Source organism: Engystomops pustulosus, chromosome 1 (assembly GCF_040894005.1).
Source record: "Engystomops pustulosus chromosome 1, aEngPut4.maternal, whole genome shotgun sequence".
Classification (NCBI taxonomy): Eukaryota; Metazoa; Chordata; class Amphibia; order Anura; family Leptodactylidae; genus Engystomops; species Engystomops pustulosus.
The window spans coordinates 121458087-121478456 of NC_092411.1; the positions used below are offsets into that span (position 1 = coordinate 121458087).

A 20370-nucleotide genomic window follows, 5' to 3' on the forward strand; every position below is an offset into this window, starting at 1 on the left:
ATAGCCAGCCTGCCCCCTCGGTATACAGCCAGGCCCCCCCTCAGTATACAGCGAGCCAGACCCCTGCCCAGCACATAAAAATAATAAACCATGTACTCACCTTTCCTTATGACATGATGTGGGATTAAAACCAAACCAGTATATCTATGCCAGAAGGAACAGACTGCCAACTATAGACAGCACTGTTTCGACCTGGTTGGGTCTCTTCAGTACAGCGTAGAGAACTGGTTTGGCGTGAGAGGTTTGTGACTAAGATCAGGAAGTAAGAGTTCTTCTTACGAAGACTGCGAATTAAGGCCACCGTGTAGGCATGTGGAGTCTTATAGCCATGGATGCTCCACTAGGGGGATTCTGGGAAAATACACAGGGACACAGACAGAGTTGTATGCAGGAACTAGCGAAGCCCTGCTCTGATCACTATGGTAATACATGTAGGCCGCCTCCTGACACACACACAGCATATAAAAGAAATCATGTATGCATATAAACTTTATATTTAAAAGCAAAAATAGGAAGTGTAAATGTCATTATTATTAGCTGCAAACAAAAATAGAGATGAATCTATTGCTCGTTATTGGTTAAGTTTATTGGTAGAAATCTTTACATAATTTATTGTTCTCACATACTGTGCATTCCAATAAGTTTTATATGCTCTTTGAAATAATTAAAAATTACAATTTTTCATTTACAGAGTTTTGTAGGAAAAAAAAATGTCTAAAAGTATCTAAAGTTGACACTATTAGACATTGGCAGTTTTACAAATAAAAAGGCACCAGAATACAGGAATTGATATGCGCCAGCAAAAACTGGTGTATTATTTGTGACTCACCTGACAAGGGCTTGGCACATTTTCTAAACCAACAATAATATTTGTCTTATTTGTTTCTTGTAACACACTAGTCTTCATATGCAGACACTTGAGGTACATTACATAAGTTATGTACAAATGAGAATTTCATAGGTTGTTTCAAAGCTATCTGACCATGATATTTGTATCTAGAGTGTATTTTATTTTCAAGTCAACATCTGTAAAACAATATAAAAAAACTAGCACCAATGCCTTATAGAAATTGGAGACTTTAGCTTCGGACGGAATATAAGGTCTAGTCTTGACATATTATCAACTTCGTTTGATGTTGTGTTTTCACTAGATGCTCCTACTTTTCTACAAAAAACTTTCTTTGAGCCTTCCTTGCTTTTTCAATCAGTTCAAAAGTTGGTAAACCCTTTGGAATTTCTAGTAAGTGTTGCTCATTTTCAAGAATATCTTCAGCTGTACCTAAAACAGAAGAGAAAAAATACATGATTTTGATGACCAAAATAAAGGAGTTTAATATATATATATATATATATATATATTTATATATATTTATATATGTTTTCTTATGCTGAGGATAGGTCACCAATATCAAATTGTTGGGTGCCGAACACAAAACTAATAAGTTTCCAGGCAGCAGCTAATCAGAAACAGTGTAGAAGTTGAACAGTGCAGTTTAGATCCCATTCACATAAATGTGAGGTGGTATCCTGTAGTCTGACCATTTGTTAAGGACCTATTCTATGGTTATGTTATCTCTATCAATAGTTTTACCATTTGCCTACCTTATTTAAATTGTCTTCTTAGAGACAAAAGGTAACCAGTTCCATGCACATAATAGTTTCACTCTGAGACTATTAAGATTTGTCTTAGAGAGGAACTTCTTCATTTTTGAGGACCGCCTCTTCCACCAGCAGAGGGGTACAGCAATGGGGAGCCCTCATATGCGAATCTCTACCTCGGCTGGTGGGAGAGTGCGGTGGTCTTCTCTGAGGAATTGTCCCACTGGGCATCATCAGTGGCCTTGTGGATTAGGCACATTGACGATGTGCTAGTGCTGTGAATTTCCTAAGTACAGGCGGTCCCCTACTTAAGGACACCCAACTTACAGACGACCCATACTTGGAAACCTCAGCCCCCTGTGACCTCTGGTGAAGCTCTCTGGATGCTCTACTATAGTCCCAGACTGCAATGATCACCTGTAAAGTGTCTGTAATTAAGCTTTTTTGATAATCCTTGGTCCAATTACAGCAAAAAATTTTTAAACACCAATTGTCACTGGAGCAAAAAATTTTTTTGTCTGAATCTACCATTATAAAATATACAGTTCTGACTTACATACAAATTCAACTTAAGAACAAACCTCCGGACCCTATCTTGTATGTAACCCGGGGACTGCCTGTATCCTCCTTGAATGAATTTGTAACAGCCGTCAACATAAACAACCTAGGGCAGTGATGACGAACCTTTTACCGGCTGAGTGCCCAAAAAGACACCCAAAACCCCCTTTATTTATTGCAAGGTGCCAACCAAAAATTAAAGTGTAACTTACTGCTCCATGTTCTTCAACAATCATATTGGCCTCCTGAAGACAGCAACACAGTAGAAAGATGGAAAATTTGCATGATTCTAGATTCTTTCCAGTGTCCCTCTGTAGACCTGTAGGGGCCAGCAGGAGGTCCTCCAAAGATAATTTGGCCCTGTCTATTCATTCTCCCTCTTCCTACAGTCCCAAGTAGCAAAGTAAGTATCAAAATATGACCGAAAGCAGCATATTTTAAGTTGCTTGGAACTGCAGGAAGATTCTTCGAGTCCTGTCTGGTGTGCTGGGGTGATGGCCTGGGTGCCCACAGAAAGGGCTCTGAGTGCCACCTCTGGCACCCGTGCCATAGGTTCGCCACCACTGACCTAGGGCTAAAATTTACAAGTGAGATTAGCAGGACTGAATTATCATTCCTTGACTTACGAATTACTAAAGTGGAACCAAAGTCCACAGAAAGGTTACTGTTACAAAATGTTTTTTACAGTGGCACAATTGCCACCCCATACCAAATTGTTCCAAAATAGAGGATTATAGAGTTCAGGCAAGGGAGATGGAGAATCTATTCCTAAGGAGAGGTTTCCTCAAATCAGTGGTATACAAGGCCAACTCTGCTGCACAGGAAAAAACCTAAGAGATAGGTTGGTACACAGTTACCTAGAACCAATCCCCCAAAAAACAACATGGCTTGATGTTAAAAAAAAAAAAAAGGCACATACAGATGTGGGAATTGCACGACATGTCCCTATATACAGACAGGCGGTTCCTTTGTAAGTGCATCAACCCGAGAGGAATACACTATCAGGGACTATGTAACATGCCTAACCACAGTGATTACGTGCCCATGTCCCTTGAACTACGTAGGGAAAACCTACAGGCGATTTAGAAGAAGAATAAGGGACCATGTAAATGATATGGAGAATGATTGTGACACACCAGTAGACACTTACACCTACATCACACCATACAGCACTAAGGCTCTTCGGTTTAAAGCAATGGAATGGGTATGACCCCCCGGTAGGGGGTGGTGGGGTTGTTGGAACAACCTTATCCTACGGTAGGAGATTCAGTGGATTTTTCGAAATGAACTGTGAACAACCAGTGGGACTTAAAGACCAAATAATATATACCTGTTTGATCTGAAAAGCATTGAGTAACTACTATACACACATGCAGTGTCGGACTGGCCCACCAGAGTACAAGAGGATCCTCCGGTGGGCCCTGGCTCAACCCAATATTGAACCCCAGAGGTCCATCAGAAAACAACACAATTTGAAGGCTGCTAGGGTATATTTCCTGGGGGATAATGAAAAGTGGGCCCCCAGATTGATTTTTCTCTGGTGGGCCTAAGGAAACCCAGTCCGACACTGCACACATGCCCGTGTCTACCATAGTTTATTCACTCTTTCGAATATCTGAAACTATTCCCCTATGTAATGATGGGTTATTTACCCTTTTCAATAGCTGTAAATATTTGAAGATGTTATGATTATGAACATTCTCAGTTCTCTGGTCAGAGTTCTATGATAAGATTATCTACAATATCTTGGGCATTGTCATGAGTGAGCATGACTCCGGCTGGGAGCAATTTGGGACATGGTCCCCCGTTTATTGCATTCCTCAGTGCATTATGTACTGTCCCCTCACATTGAGTTAGGAATATGCTCCCTTTCTAGGGAAAGGGGGGGTGATTTGAGTTTTTAGGTTTTTTTATTATAATTTTTTTTTAACTTTTTTTTTTATATTTTTATTTTTACTATTTTTCAGACTCCCTAGGGTACTTTAACCCTAGGTTGTCTGTACGATCCTATCATATACTAACATACTACAGTATGGCAGTATATGGGGAATTTACTCCTCATACATTACAATGTGCTCATTGTAATGCATGGGTTAACCCGCAGTAGCCTCGGGTCTTCGTGAGACCCGATGCTACCATGGCGACAGATCGCCGCTCCCCTCCCATCTTTTTGAAGCCGCCGGTAGCTTTGCCGGCGGCGATCAGCACGGAAACACTCGCGATCGGTGCTGGCACCGTTTTTTGCGGGGATCTGGCATGTGACGTAATACTACGTCACATGTTGGTAAGGGGTTAAGTGTCACTGGTTTATCATGATGGATTTTGATGGTAGATTTTCTTTAAGCAACCAATGCAAAAACCTTTTTATGTAACTTCCACTTGAAGGTGATTGAGTGAATAACAGAGGGCAATTTTACAGTTTTAACCCCTTAGTGACCAAGCTCATTTGCGCCTTGATGACCAAGGCCTACTTTTCAAAACCAGCATGTGTCACTTTATTTGGTTATAACTTTAGAAAGCTTTAACTTACCCAAGTGAAATTTTGGTTGATATATTTAACATTTATTTATGAAAAAAGGTGAATTTGGTAAACATTTTTTTTTTTAAATTACTATTTTCAAACTTCAAAATCTTCTGGTTTTCAAACTGATAGTCTTACTATCCAAATTAGTTACTAACTAACATTTACTAAACTAACATTTACCATATCTCAGCTTTGTGTTGGCGTCATTTTGGAAGTTCCCTTTTGTTTTATTACGACACTAGAAAGATCACAAATCGAATGGCATTCTCTAAAATTTTCAAAAAATTGTTAGAATCAAATAGATTGTGCAGTTACTTCGGAGTAAGAGGACACCCCACATGTGTATGCAACCCACTGTCAGGGCACATGGTGGGCGCAGAAAGGAAGGAGCCATTGAGTATTTGTAGGGTAGAATAGTTTTCAGGTGCCATGACTTGTTTGTAGAGCCCCTGGGGCATTTTGGTTGCGTTTTGAAACAAAATCCAAAAGCTCCACCTGCGATCGCATGTTGAGGCAAGATTGCATTTACTTTGCGTTTAGTTAATGTGTTGGAAACACAATGCTACCAAAACATGTGGTCACGAATGAAGCCTTTGGATTGCATTTCCAAACTTAACCACAATGACACGTGTGAACGTGGCCTCAGGTATGACAAACCATTATCCCAGAGAATTTGTAAACTTTTTATCATGTGGGATTGGGAGCATATTAACCTCTTGCCACTGATGAGATTTTTCCATTTTACTATCTGATTATTGCTCCCCACTTTCAAAAATCAATAGCTTTTTTATTTTTTCATGTACAGAGCTGTATTAGGGCTTATTTTCTGCATAACATATTGTACTTTTGGACTGTTTTTATATTCCATCCCTTGTACTGGGAAGTGGAAATACAATTCAAAAAGTTTGGTCCCCGGCTGCTCGGCACTGAAGACTGCACCCCGCAATGGCATCGTGGGTTGGCAAGGAGGGAGCCCCTCCCTCTACTGGTACATCGATCCCGCGGTCACAGCATTGACAGTGGGATCGAAGGAGTTCACTCCGTTCCAATCCGGACTGTTAGAGCAGGGTCCCGGCTGTCTTATGGGTACGGCTCTTCCCTGCACGGGCAGCCCATGCTATCCTCAGGTAAGGCTGACGGAGAAACCCATCAGCCTAGCCTAAGGCTCCTTAGTGACCGACGGAGAAATCCGTATGGGTGGTCACTGAGGGGTTAAAGGAATAGTTTATGAAAAAAAATCATTCTATATAATGAATAAATAAGAAGCTTTTAAGTACTTAAAAGGATTGCCCAATATTGTAATGTGTCTCCTCTTTACAACACACTAAAAGCAAACCAGGTGTTCTTATTTCCAAGAAATCCCCTTAATTAACTGAAACATACATAATGCAGTATAAAGTGTTGTAGGTAAAAATTTACATCACAATTTCCATTGCATCTATACCTATTGTTTTGTAGATATTCAAATAATTACTCAACATAAATTATTTGTGGCTGCACAGAAACCTGTTGCCATAATATACCCACTACAACAATAGATGGCATTATCCTCTAGTAGTACATCAAGCGCAATGAGATTGGTTGTCAATACTGGTCACATCAGTTACTTAAAGGCAACCTGTCATCAGGTTTAAACATTTAAAGCAAATCACAGGTTCCTTAAGCATTATTCACACTTATGCCAAAGCTGATTTAATAATAAGAATCCATTGCTCATACGACCGGAAAATAAAGTTTAAAAAAAAAAAGTACCTGGCACCTTGTCTCTTATCTTCAGTCAAGTCATGGAGTAAAAAATTAGCACAGCTCCCCCTTCCTCATCCCTTCTGGCAAATTAATTTATTTCAAACCAGCAAATCCCACTCTTGTGAGATTCACAACCCTGCTCCTGACATACACATACTGCTTTACATCCTTCCGCTACAGAGCTTCTATATAATCTGACATAGAGCCAGCAATTATGGTGTTAATTCTATTGTGAAGGTAGCAATTGCAATTTAGACAATTTACTATATACTAAGAGTTACAGGCGGTCCCCTACTTAAGAACACCTGACTTACATACGACCCCTAGTTACAAACAGACCTCTGGATGTTGGTAATTACTGTACTTTAGTCTTAGGCTACAATAAACAGCTATAATAGTTATCACTGGTGTCTACAATGAAGCTTTATTATTAATCCTGGTTCTATTGACAATCCAACATTTTTAAAATCCAATTGTCTCAGACCAAAAAAAATTTGGCTGGGGGTTACAATGATTAAGTATACAGTTCCGACTTACGTACAAATTCAACTTAAGAACAAATCCACAGAACCCTATCTTGTATGTAACCCTGGGACTGCCTGTATATAAAAAAAAACAGGATAATTTTCTGTACATTAAAAAATAATAAAATATTTGTACCTTTCATCCTCTGAACTAGAGTTCCATATCCCATATCATACTGGTATGCAAAGACAAATCCCAGTGGTATAATTGGGATAAATAATGCTGGCTTCTTTCTTTTTACAGCCCTGCAAAAATGAACACAATTTCATAAGTCAGGAAAGTACAGAAAGAGGACATTAAAAAACTCTTGAATAAAGTAACCTATGTCCCAAATCACCCCACAAATAGATATATAATTGTGCAGGCCATTTCATAATATTTTAAGACCAGCCTTTTCTTAGTGCAGTTCTGCCTCTTTACACAGATTGATAACCATCAAAGAAGAAAGAGGGCATAGAAAAAAAGTATACTTTCCTTATTGTAAAGTGTATCAACAAGTTACAATATACATGTTCCATTTCAGAAGATGACACATGACACTGGCTAAGATGTAGCTTTTCTTTCTTTACTAACCACTAGTAAAATTAAAGCTTAAAACTAAATCAAGTAGAAAAATATTAACCATTATAATATTTGCAGAGAACATCTCTTTGCTGTGAAATATCATAATACACATAACTGGGTATTGTAAATAAAGCGTACTGGACACAAGAGGACATGGTATACATACATAGTACATTATCATATAGTACTATGTTTCCCCAAAATATGACAGTGTCCTGTATTAATTTTTTCCCAAGAAGTCTTATTTTCAGGGAATGTGTTATTTTCCATGACCAAGAATTCCCCTTAGCAGCATGACGTAGCCGGTGTACGGATGCTTCTTGCGATCTCCGCGCCCTAACGCGTGTTATGAGGCCTGCTGGCGTTCTCAATCCATCCAGACTCCCCAGTATGTGGGCAGGACAGAGGTCCAGAGCCCTCATAGACTCACCGGAGCAGCGATCCACTGCGAGAAGTTACCAAGGTAACCTCAGTGGAGATGACTACGGCTTGCAGCCAGTTTTGTGGTGGACGCAAGGCTGAGGCTGTACGGGCACCGGGACCCGTGGAGAGCCCAAGAGGGAAGTCTCTTTTTGTGGTCCTGGACCATCCCAGAAAGTTGAGGTGGGGCGGTGTAGTGGACTGGCGTGGTTGGCACCACGCGCTGTGAGATTGTTCCATGAACAAGCTATTATATGTCTTTATAAGCTAATATCCTCTTCTGCTAAAGTCTAAGTCGGTTGGTGTTTTTTTTACTTCTATTCTTTTTTGCTGCCCGTGTTCTCATTTCCCGCAATTTCTTCTTGGTGATAAGCGGGGACACATTGGGTATTAAGACCATAGACTTTGCATTTAGGATTGTCATTGTCAAATGGACAGAGTATGTATCATTCCTGTTGATTCATTCAGTTCCCTGTGGACTTATTCAAGATGGCAGGCTGCCTTTTTACCATGTTGAATGGATCTATCACATTTGGTATAAGGATTATTGACCAGGATTATCGAGAGATACATTATTAAAAAAAAGCTATAATTTATTTGTCTTACTAATTTACAGGTCAAAAGACTGGTCAAAAGATTGAATTTTCCTTTTGCCCCAGCGACAAGTATTGGCCCTTTGGGCATTAAGTCACTGTTTGTGTATCTATGGTTGATAAGGTGAAAGGAATTGATAGAGGATTTATTTTCTTCGCTGATTCGCATGGCTTTACCTGTATGGACTTACTCGAGAGGGCAGGTTCCCATGATTGAACAGGGTCTAGCAGTACATACATGGGACTGTTTTTTTCTGCCCTATTCAGATAGTACCAATTTTTCATACCTGTTGCATACAGGTTTCAGATAGAAACAAACTTTATATGGTTAAAAGGTCTATGGTTAAAAAGTTTACGAATTCGTGTATGTGTTTATGCATGTATATTTGTGATTTGGTAGGTGGTGATCAGGTAATATAAGGCCAAAAGCAAATGCCAGAAAGTCTCTGGGGACTTCCCCTCTAAAAGTGAAAACAGAGTCTCAAAGTAAGATTGAGAAATTATGGAAAACCTCCCCAGTGAAGACTAGAGGGGTTGGTAAATGTGTTGGACAGGATGGGCAACAGGATAATAATCTAAGGGTTCAATATACACCCCATTGGACTTAGAAGAAGAGGAGGAAGTTGGAAGGGGAGGAGAAGAGAAGGAGGATGTGTTCAATGGGATACTATCATCAGTTAAGATATGTAATCAATGTATAGAAGGATGTTAAAACACCATTAAGGACTTGTCTAAGCAAAAAGGGGCATTCAGAAACGATATATCACTTTTGAGAGATGTTTCAAAAGTTAAAGAATTGCCAAGAGCCAAGAGATGAGAAAATTAAAAAAGTTGAGAACCTACTGTTCATAGGGATTCCAGAAGAGGCAGAAGGGGATAACATGACCAAATTCATTCATGACTGGCTTATTGATAGAGTGGGGAAAGACAATTTCTCTTCATCATTTGTGGGAGAAAGGGCTCATAGAGTAACAGGCAAAAGGGCTCCCCCAGGTTCATTTCCTCGTTCAGTTTTATGTAAAATACTGCTATCCAATGACAGAGACTTTAAAAGAAATTGCGAGATCACCCGGACCCCACAGTTAATGCTACAAAAATCTCTGTTTATCCTGACTTCTCCAGGGAGACATTACTTAGACGGAAAACTTTTGATGAAGTTAAAAAAGGATGAGGGAAGCCAATATAATGGGTATTAAATGTTCCCTAGGCTTTGTATATATCCCACCCCCATTTAAATTGGAGATCCTCAAAAATATATCACGTTTTTGGACAAATATGAGAATTGTCCGGCATAAATTATGGGGGACTTCTATTCGGTCATGGTTCCTGGTAAGGATAAATGGAGTTCTAGTGGTGAGCCGCGGAAATTAGAATAAACAACCCAATTGTTTAAGTTCTGTGGGGAGATAGGATTGCTTGTTGCCTGCAGGGATTTGGGAGATGGGACACAACTTTTTCATGTTATAGTGCTACGTATAAGACAAGGTTTCATATTGACGCGGCTACGAGTGGTGGCTCTGGGTGAGACACATTTCTTTGATATGCCTAAGGATGCCAGGGACTGGCTTGACATACATAGAAAACAGATCCGGGAGGATTGTCACAATGCCATGGAGGACTGATCATTTCTATCAGGAGCAGATGAGTATGCAACAAAACAGTAAAGAAGGCCAGAATGAACGTTTATATGCAAATAAATGCGGGACTGTATTGGATATCTTGCACACTATCTAAAGGGTTATGAGATGGAGAGAGATGGGAGGCGCTCAGACCCCAGGTCCCACTATGAGTGGTAAATGTCGATGTTGTCAATGTCTGTTGGTTTCTTCTAATTTACATTTATTGTATTTTGAGTTTTCAGGCAGTTGGGATGGGGGTGGGGGTCGGGAGGCAAGTCAGGAAGCAGTGCAAAAAGCGGCACAGTAATAGGCATCAGGGACACAATACATACCCATGTATATGACAATGGCTAAAATCAATGTGTTGGCATGGAATGTGAGAGGCACAGGGGATGCAAACAAAAGGTATGCTATTTTCAGAACTCTTAGAAGTTTTCAACCTGCTATACTGTGTTTGTCTGAGACGCATTTAATTAAGGAGCATATTTCTCTCTCAACAGATCATGGGTGGGACAACAGTATCACTCCACCCATGCACGAGGGGTTAGCGTTCTGGTGCACCGGGATATCCCATTTGTATGTCATAGACAACTGATTGATAGCGAGGGTCGATTTGTTTGTCTACAATGCTCCATATATGACGTACAATGTATTATTGCTGCAATATACACTCACCGGCCACTTTATTAGGTACACCATGCTAGTAATGGGTTGGACCCCCTCTTGCCTTCAGAACTGCTTCAATTCTTCGTGGCATAGATTCAACAAGGTGCTGGAAGCATTCCTCAGAGATTTTGGTCCATATTGACATGATGGCATCACACAGTTGCCGCAGATTTGTCGGCTGCATGATGCGAATCTCCCGTTCCACCACATCCCAAAGATGCTCTATTGGATTGAGATCTGGTGACTGTGGAGGCCATTTGAGTACAGTGAACTCATTGTCATGTTCAAGAAACCAGTCAGAGATGATTCCAGCTTTATGACATGGCGCATTATCCACCACCAGCCTGAACCGTTTATACAAGGCAGGATGGATCCATGCTTTCATGTTGTTGACGCCAAATTCTGACCCTACCATCCGAATGTCGCAGCAGAAATCGAGACTCATCAGACCAGGCAACGTTTTTCCAATCTTCTACTGTCCAATTTCGATGAGCTTGTGCAAATTGTAGCCTCAGTTTCCTGTTCTTAGCTGAAAGGAGTGGCACCCGGTGTGGTCTTCTGCTGCTGTAGCCCATCTGCCTCAAAGTTCGATGTACTGTGCATTCAGAGATGCTCTTCTGCCTACCTTGGTTGTAACGGGTGGCGATTTGAGTCACTGTTGCCTTTCTATCAGCTTGAACCAGTCTGCCCATTCTCCTCTGACCTCTGGCATCAACAAGGCATTTCCGCCCACAGAACTGCCGCTCACTGGATGTTTTTTCTTTTTCGGACCATTCTCTGTAAACCCTAGAGATGGTTGGAAAATCCCAGTAGATCAGCAGTTTCTGAAATACTCAGACCAGCCCTTCTGGCACCAACAACCATGCCACGTTCAAAGGCACTCAAATCACCTTTCTTCCCCATACTGATGCTCGGTTTGAAATGCAGGATATTGTCTTGACCATGTCTACATGCCTAAAGGCACTGACTTGCCGCCATGTGATTGGCTGATTAGAAATTAAGTGTTAACGAGCAGTTGGACAGGTGTACCTAATAAAGTGGCCGGTGAGTGTATATTCCCCCTCCTTATAATAGCGAGGTTTTCAAGAAAGTACTGACCTTTGTGGCTTGCTCTCCGTGGTGCCAGTATTAATTGTTGGGGACTTCAACAACTACCTTAATCCATATTGGGACAAGTTCCATACTGGCAACATTGCAGAGTCAGCACCCCCAAAGATGCTAGCCCGCTTGGCAGAGGAGGTTGGGTTGTGTGACATATGGAGATACCAGAACCCAGGGGTTAAGCAATATACTTGCTACTCTGCCTCTCACAGATCACTCTCCAGAATTGACCTAGCTTTGGGCTCAGACTCACTTATATCATATGTAACAGAAGTAACATACTTGGCTTGGAGTATTTTGGACCATTCCCCACTCTCTTTGCTCTTGAAATCTGGAAGTGGGCCTGGGGGGGGGGGGGGGGTTGGAAAGTCAATCCGTACTGGCTACAAATAGTAGGGGAAATTATCCCGGATGGCTACAACAATATTCTAGAACCAATGATGACACGGTCCCAATTTTAGCTAACTGGGACTCCATGAAAGCTTACATTAGGGGCTCCCTACATCAGGCTATTAATAGGCATAAGACCAAGTCTAGGGCCCTAACTAACGCCTTACTGACTAGGGTGCAAGAAACGGAAGGCAGATATGTAGCAGACCCGACAGGAGGCACAATCCCTATATACGGACCATATGTTGAGTTACGCCGCTAACAAGCGGTACTTCATGGAGCAAAAGTATTTTGAGGCAGGGGAATCGGCGGGCCATCTGCTGGCTACAATAGTACATGAACAAAGGGGAGGATCTCACATTCTCTATTTAATTAGAGAAGACGGGGTAAAGGTGGCTGAAGATAGAGACATTTTGCAGACTCTGCAGGAATATTATAGATGTCTATACACTTCCACCATTTCTGACACTTGGGAAGATATGATGAGGTATGGTGAGACCCTCCCCGTAAAATCCTTCTCAGAAGAGGCCAGAGAAATTCTAGACTCCCCGATAACATTAGAGGAACTAGAATTAGCCCTGGATACAATGCAGAATAAAAAGGCCCCAGGGATCGATGGGCTCCCGGCAGAACTTTACAAATCCCATAAGGACATCCTTCTACCTAGGTTGTTGACCACCCTGCAGAAAGCATACAGTCAGGGGCGGCTGCCCAATTCTATGCTGGAAGCAGTAATTGTAGTGATCCCCAAACCAGGGAAAGATCCCGCCAGACCCGAATCATAAATACCCATCTCCCTTCTCCCGGTGGATGTTAAAATATTTGCCAAGGTACTAGCCATGCGCCTGAACCAGGTGATCCCGGAAGTTATACATCCAGATCAGACTGGATTTATGCCGGAGAGATCCACCTCCATTAACCTTCGCTGGCTTTTTCTAAATCTACAGCTGTTGGAGGAGGCGGGCGGAGCAAGGGCAATTCTCTCACTCGACGCTGCCAAGGCATTTGACAGCCTCGAGTGGAGATACCTATGGATGGTAATGCATAAGATGGGGTTTGGACCCAGATTTATGGCATATACTAAACTGCTATACTCTTCTCCCAAGGCCCGAGTGAGATCAAATGGCAACATTTCTCAGGAATTTTACTTGGGGAGAGGCACTGAACAAGGATGCCCTTTGTCCCCCCTTCTTTTCGCCCTGGCTATCGACGGGCTCCTGATATTGTTGGATTTCGTAGAGGGCATGCAGACGACATGCTTATCTATTTAGGAGATGTGGAGTCTACTCTAAATCCAGTTATGATTATAATTAGATCCTTTGGCCAGAAGTCAGGGCTTAAAATAAATTGGGATAAATCTGTGATTTTGCCAGTTGATCCCCTGCCTAAATCAGTGAGGCTAGTAGATACATGTATTCAGCCTGTCCAGTCATTCAAATACTTGGGCATGATGGTGTCTAAGAGACCACAAGATTATTTACATCTAAATATTCAGCCGCTTCTAGAGCGTACAGGGACTAAGGCCTCTGCATGGGGCAAGTTGCCCTTATCCTTAATAGGTCGCTGTAATCTTATAAAAATGATACTATAGAAGGGAAAACATGCGAGAATCAGACTAGAAACACTACAGAGAGGTAAAGAAGAGGGTGGGTTGGCTTCACAACTACAGCACATGAAGGGCTGGGATAGGGAAGAGCAATTAGGTTCGGCAGTAAGGTGAGTGATCACCATGGAAACTTCCAATACACCGCCTAGAAATTTTAGATGGACACAAACAGTGGAAAGACGCTCCGACAGTTCAGTTATTATACAAGGTATGGGACAGCGGGAAGACATGTAGATTTTTCAGGATGGACCAAGCATACCCCAATATAGCACAATGCCCATTTTCCAGAACTCCAAAAACTTAACGGGACTGACACTTGGTTGACAGCAGGAGTAGTGACAGTTGACAAAATACTAGAAGATGGGAGGCGAAAACAGTTTGACCAACTGCAAGAATAGTATAACATCCCTCATCGTTCCTTCTACCAATATTTGCAGCTCCGGCACGTATGGACAACTCAATTTAAAGATGAGGTCAGAGAAGTGGGATCCTTTCCTGTGATAGGAATATTGGGGCAGGCAGAGAGCACGAAAGGGCTCATCTCAGCTTTGTACAACCTCCTACTTAGTAAACATTTGGAGAAGTCTCTCTTAACAGTGAAAAACAAATGGGAAGCAGATGTGGGACCACTATCTGAGGAACAATGGAACAATATCCTAGAAATGAAACCTCAACTGTCTCTCTCAGAGATGCACAGATACTCACAGCTCCTGATTCATAGAGCATATAAGTCACCAGTTGTCCTGGAAAAAATAGGGGCATGGGATACATCAAAGTGCCCCAAATGTGGGGTGGAAGGGGCAGATATAATACACATGTCCATAACCCTCCAGGTCTCCCCAATTACGTGCATCCTAGGATGGCTTGAGGATTCATGTGAAGGCAATGCACTGACACTGTTGCAAGACTATTATATCAAGCCCGCATAATTATTGCCTCACACTGGATCCAACCCACTGTCCCTACCATTACAGAATACAAGAGTAAATAACTATATTAGACTGGAAAGAGCGGTCTATAAAAAAAGAGGGGTACTTAAGAAGTTCGATGCTGTTTGGGGTAGTTGGATCTCTACTCCAGGTTTACCATCTGGAGCTCTGCTTAGAGATGCCATGATCCACATCTAGAACTCTGGAAAAAACGAGTCTTATATACACTAGGATCCTATTAACACTCCCGATGCCCTTCTTGGAACATGTCGATCTGCAGGACAGATCGTTATGAGCCCTACAAGTTGGTATTGGGAATGAATAAAATCCCTGGTATAGGAATCCTGATAAAATATACACCGCTGCACTGCTTCTCTTTCCTGGGAGGGAGGGGAGGGGGAGGGGGGGGGGGGTTATTGTTGTCTGTATTGTATGTAAAATTATGTTTTGCAATGTTCACGTTATGTTTGTAAATTTCTGTAAGAAAATGGAAAATGAAGTTGGTGGTTAATAAAAATTACCCGATTTTAAAAAAAAAAGAATCAACAGGACAGCCAGTTTTTGACAGTGATCAAAAAAAAAAAAAAAAAAAGCTCAGGAGAGCTGGTTTATTTAGAGAAGGATATTATATTAGAATTTCAATTATTTTATACAGATATATGCATCAGATTTAAAGGCGACAGGAGCTGAGATTAAGGAATACTTAGACTGCTGGAATTTCCTACCCTCATAGAAGACGCTAGAATTCATCCAAGAACTATAGGAAACCCTAAAATCATGCAGGGGGAATTCATCCCCAGGTCTCGATGGATTTCCTTTTCAGATATATAGGAAATTTGGTAACATCTTATTTCCAGTATTGTTGAAGGTATGGGAGGCCAGTTTACAAAATGGGAAATTACTTATCGGCCCATCTCACGTTTAAACACAGATGGGAAGATAATAGCTAAGTTACTGGCCACCCGCTTAAAAAAAGAAATTAAGATTATTATTAATGAAGATCGAAGTGGCTTTATCCCGGGTTGTAATACTAAAAATAATATTGGGCGCCTCTATGCTGCGATACAGATGGGCCGCGGGGAGACCCGCTCCATCCTGTCCTTAGACACCCTAAGGCCGTGGTGGCGAACCTATGGCACGGGTGCCAGAAGTGGCACTCGGAGCCCTCTATATGGGCACCTGCGCCATCACCCCAGTGCAGAGTTCGCCAGACAGGACTCAAGGCCTCTTGCAGTCCCAGGCAGCCCAGGACCCTAAAAAGAAGCTACAATGATCTACACCTACTGTATTGGTGTCCTCAGGTGCCTATACAATTTAAACATGTGGCAGAGCAGGGAATTATAAGTTACTGCTTAAATTGACGCATCGGCACGTTGCGAAAAATATGTGGGTTTTGGTTGTAGTTTGGGCACTCGGTGTCTAAAAGGTTTGCCATCACTGCCCTAAGGCATTTGACAGGGTGAAGTGGATATTGCTCTGGAAAACAATTAACAAATTTGGCTTTGGAGACAGATATATAGAGTTCGTAAGGTTGTTTTATTCAGAGCCAATAGCCAGAGTAAAAATAAATGGATTTAATTTAAGCAGGGGCACAAGACAAGGGTGCCCTATGTCACCATTGCTATTTGCTATGTTTGTGGAACCGTTAGCTATAAAAATTAGAGGAGCAAGAAAGATAGAGGGGTGTGGGTCTGGTGGAGTAGATGATAAAATAGTTCTATATGTTGACAATATTTTATTATATGTAAGAAATTCAGAAAAATCGGTCCCTCTTATGATGGAGATCTTAGAGGAGTTTGAAATTTGTCTCAGGACTGGAGATTAATTGGAAAAAGTTGACTTTGTGTAAACTTGATAGACTTAGTTTGAGACAGGTAGGAGAACTATGTATCCTAAACCCAGGCGAGGCTTTTGAGTATTTGGGACTAAAGATTAGCCCAACGGTTCAGGAATATGTCGCCGTTGTTGGAAAAAACTAGAAATAAAATGATTAAAATATGATTAAAATGATTAAATTATATTAAGTCTAGTGTATACTTAAAAGTGGAAACAATTAATGGATATCTTTTAGTGATGAACTAGAAATTATGTATTGTGTTTGTATATTTGAATGTTGGTAATATGTTTAATAAAATTATTTAAAAAAAAAAAAAATTTCCCAGGGGGCGCGAACCACTACAATTTCTGCAGCATTCTGACACCTTACGTTACCCCCAGCAAACCCCTTCATATGCTATTCAGTTACGAGGATATCGAATGTGGTGGCGACGGGCCTCTTCCAGCTAAACAGGTATGTTCAGCGAGATAGCTGCTGTGACCCTCTTTATATGCACCATGTCAGCTGTCCCTGAAGTGGGCCTCTTACAGCTGATGCTGTGGGTCTCTTCAGCGAGACGTTGGCTGCAGTGGCCATCTTGGTATACCACAAGGACAACTGACACAGCAGTGGTCCTCCTTCAGCACAAATGTGCCTACAGCAACTGAGGCATCAGGCCTGATTAGTGGCGGCTGAAGGGCACTTCCCTTCATGTTCACAGATGCCTGATGTATGGCATGGGACAGCTGTACTAATGATTGCCGCTATGTCTTATTTTTGTAAGCCTGGAAAGAATTGCAGTAGGTTTTACTTTCAGAGGATGTCTTAATTTCAGGGGAAACACAGTAGATTATACAATATCTGTAATTCAGTATTAGGAATAAAGTTTTGCTTTTGATAACATTCTTTTCTTTATTGTATTATCAGGTACTGTAAAAAAATCTTTTAATAAATACAATCCAAACAAATACTACCATATATATATACTCGAGTATAAGCCAAGTTTTTCAGCACAAAATTTGCTTTGTGGCTTATACTTGAGTCAAGAAAAAAAATAAAGTCAAAACTCTTTCCGACGTCACCCGTAGGTCCTATGCTTGTTTCGATGCTCTGGTGCTGCCGCGGGTCCTTCGGATCTTCTTCTGGTTTTTCCTCTCCTCTTCGGCTCCTCTTTGGGAAGTTCCACTCCTCTTTGGGTCCCCTCGCGATGCCGGTGGCTCACAAACAATGACGTTGGCAAGCAGCTGAAGTCATTCTGTGTGCTGGCCGAGCGAAGACCCGAAGAGGAGCGGAATGTCCCGAAGAGGAGCAGAAGGATCTGAAGAGGACCGAAGAACCCAAGGCTGCAGCGGAGCATCGGAGACAGAAGATGATCGATGGGGGACGTGGGAAAGGTGAGTACAGTGTTATTTTTTTCCTACTACAGGGGCTGGGCAGGCTGTATACTACAGGGGCTGGGCAGGCTGTATACTACAGGGGCTGGGCAGGCTGTATACTACAGGGGCTGGGCAGCCTGTATACTACAGGGGCTGGGCAGCCTGTATACTACAGGGGTTGGGCAGGCTGTATATTACAGGGGTTGGGCAGGCTGTATACTACAGGGGTTGGGTAGGCTGTATATTACAGGAACTGGGCAGGCTGTATACTACAGGGGCTGGGCAGGTTGTATACTGGGAGGCTGTGACCAATGCATTTCCCACCCTTGGCTTATACTCGAGTCAATAGGTTTTTCCCAGTTTTTTGTGGTGAAATTAGGGGTCTCGGCATATACTCGGGTCGGCTTATACTCGAGTATATGCAATATATCCCTTTTCTTGTTAAAGATACTTTTCCATGTATGTATACATGTGAGTTTGTGTGTGATATATATAGATATATAAAAATATCTTTCTAATCACTTGGGCCGGTCAGAAATAGTTAGAGGCCGGATGTGGCCCTTAGCCAATACAATGCCCAGGTGTGCACTAGATAGTACTGCAGAAACAACCTTGCATAAAGTTTCTTCCATTTATTAGGTTAAAACAGAAACCCTGTTCTCAGGATTGTCCCTTCAGAGTTTTTAAAAGCCCAAATGCACATGCATATTTGAAACCTCCAGAACTTTATTCATTTAACACTAAAAACATGAAAAAGACAGAAGATAGTTTTTAAAAATTATTTTTCTATTTCAGATATTATAAAAAAAGAAGTAACAAACCCTGCTGTTAATCCAAGTGCAGCTAAACTGAAGAATGTCCCATAATACTTCAAAAACTCCCGTGTCCAGGCAATTTGCATGGCCATTTGTTTCTCTCGCATCTGATTCTGCATCAAGATCTGTCTTTCCAACTGCAAATGGAAAAATAATAAAAGACAAACCCAGTTAAATAAAATAAATGCAATTTTTCTACCTTCAGAAAAAAAAATGAATGCAGCATTTGGTGATCCATCAGTATTCAATCTGATATCTTCCACCTAGGTGTCTTGTACATAAACTCATTTTGTCAAGGTTAAAGGGTATTTGAGCAGGTGTACACAGTCATTTCTCAATGGTAATCAATTTTAACACAACGTTCTTACCACATTTTAATGTTGAGCATCTTATTGCGTTTGTAGCATACAATAACCCATGTATGGAAAAAAAAAAAAAATTATATATATATGCTCTGTGGATAGACTTACTGGGCAAAAGGGAGAAGACAAAGGTTACTGTGTGCTAGGAGTATTGGATACAGACGTTTGCAACATAAAAATCTTCAATTCCTCCTACACTGGACCTCAAAAAAAATACTGGAGAGAAACTATTTTGTACGTATTTCTGCTGTTGAAATGATGTTACATATATATATGTATTATTATAATTTACTCAGAAGTGCCATTAATGTCAAGTTACTGTATTTATGATAAAAATGGCTTAGAAACTCAAGGCAAGAAAGATGTACAATTACCGAGAACAAAATAATAGATGGGTAAAGTGGGAGAAAAGACCCTACTGAAGAGGATTTCTCTTGACCCTTCCTGAACCAGCAATTCTGGTCTTGCTGAAACTAATGTATATGTCCAACTTAAAGGGAACCTGTCAGCTGCTTTTTTTTACTCTATACTAACCGTATGAATTAAAGGCCTTTCCAATGGTGCTCTTCACTAAGCTTCCCGTTGCTAAAAAAATGAAGTGTGAACGCTGTTTGCTGTGGATGCTACTGGAGGGCATAGGAGGGAGCTGCTACTGGTAGAGAAGAGCATTGTCCCGCATACCCTGTGCACCGCCCCCATGACATGCCCCCGGTACTGGGAGCGATGAGCATGACCCATGATTCGTTCTAGTCTTTGGCAGGCAGCCAGGTATGCACTTAACAGAGCAGATGGCTTTTTTAAAGGTGCTTTCTGCCTGTTGTATATTATACGAACTTGTCATCAGGTTGAAGACCTGGCAAGTTCCCTTAATAACAATAACATTTAGTAGGGAAGAAGAACATTTTTACTTAAATGGTATCTTTCACCACATTTTCACAAATACATCTAGTGGCAGGTTCTCATAGAGCCCTATTATCTGTCACCTTTCTTTTAGCTAAAATTTGTATCTCAGATCCCCATAAATCATCTTTTTAAACTTGCCTTGCATACAGCCAAATCTAGAGGGTGTCAAGGGGGCATGGCCTCCCCAGGCTAAATCCAGCAGCTTCTTCTCAGCAAGCAGCAATAATGTCATCAGACTCACATCATCCCAGGTCCTAT

The 20370-nt window shown here is 41.4% G+C and overlaps 1 protein-coding gene across 2 annotated transcripts in view; it reads right to left on the minus strand.

Moving 5' to 3' along the window:
- Positions 1-570: 570 nt before the first annotated feature.
- PLGRKT (plasminogen receptor with a C-terminal lysine) overlaps positions 571-20370 on the minus strand; it is a 55826-nt gene continuing 36026 nt past the window's right edge. For both annotated transcript variants that reach the window (XM_072151934.1, XM_072151942.1), the window contains exons 3-5: positions 18854-18984; positions 7088-7197; positions 571-1279 (exon numbers count right to left, since the gene is read on the minus strand). In XM_072151934.1, the coding sequence (XP_072008035.1) occupies positions 1158-1279; positions 7088-7197; positions 18854-18984 (363 nt within the window). In that variant the 3' untranslated portion in view covers positions 571-1157. The remainder of the gene's footprint in view (positions 1280-7087; positions 7198-18853; positions 18985-20370) is intronic.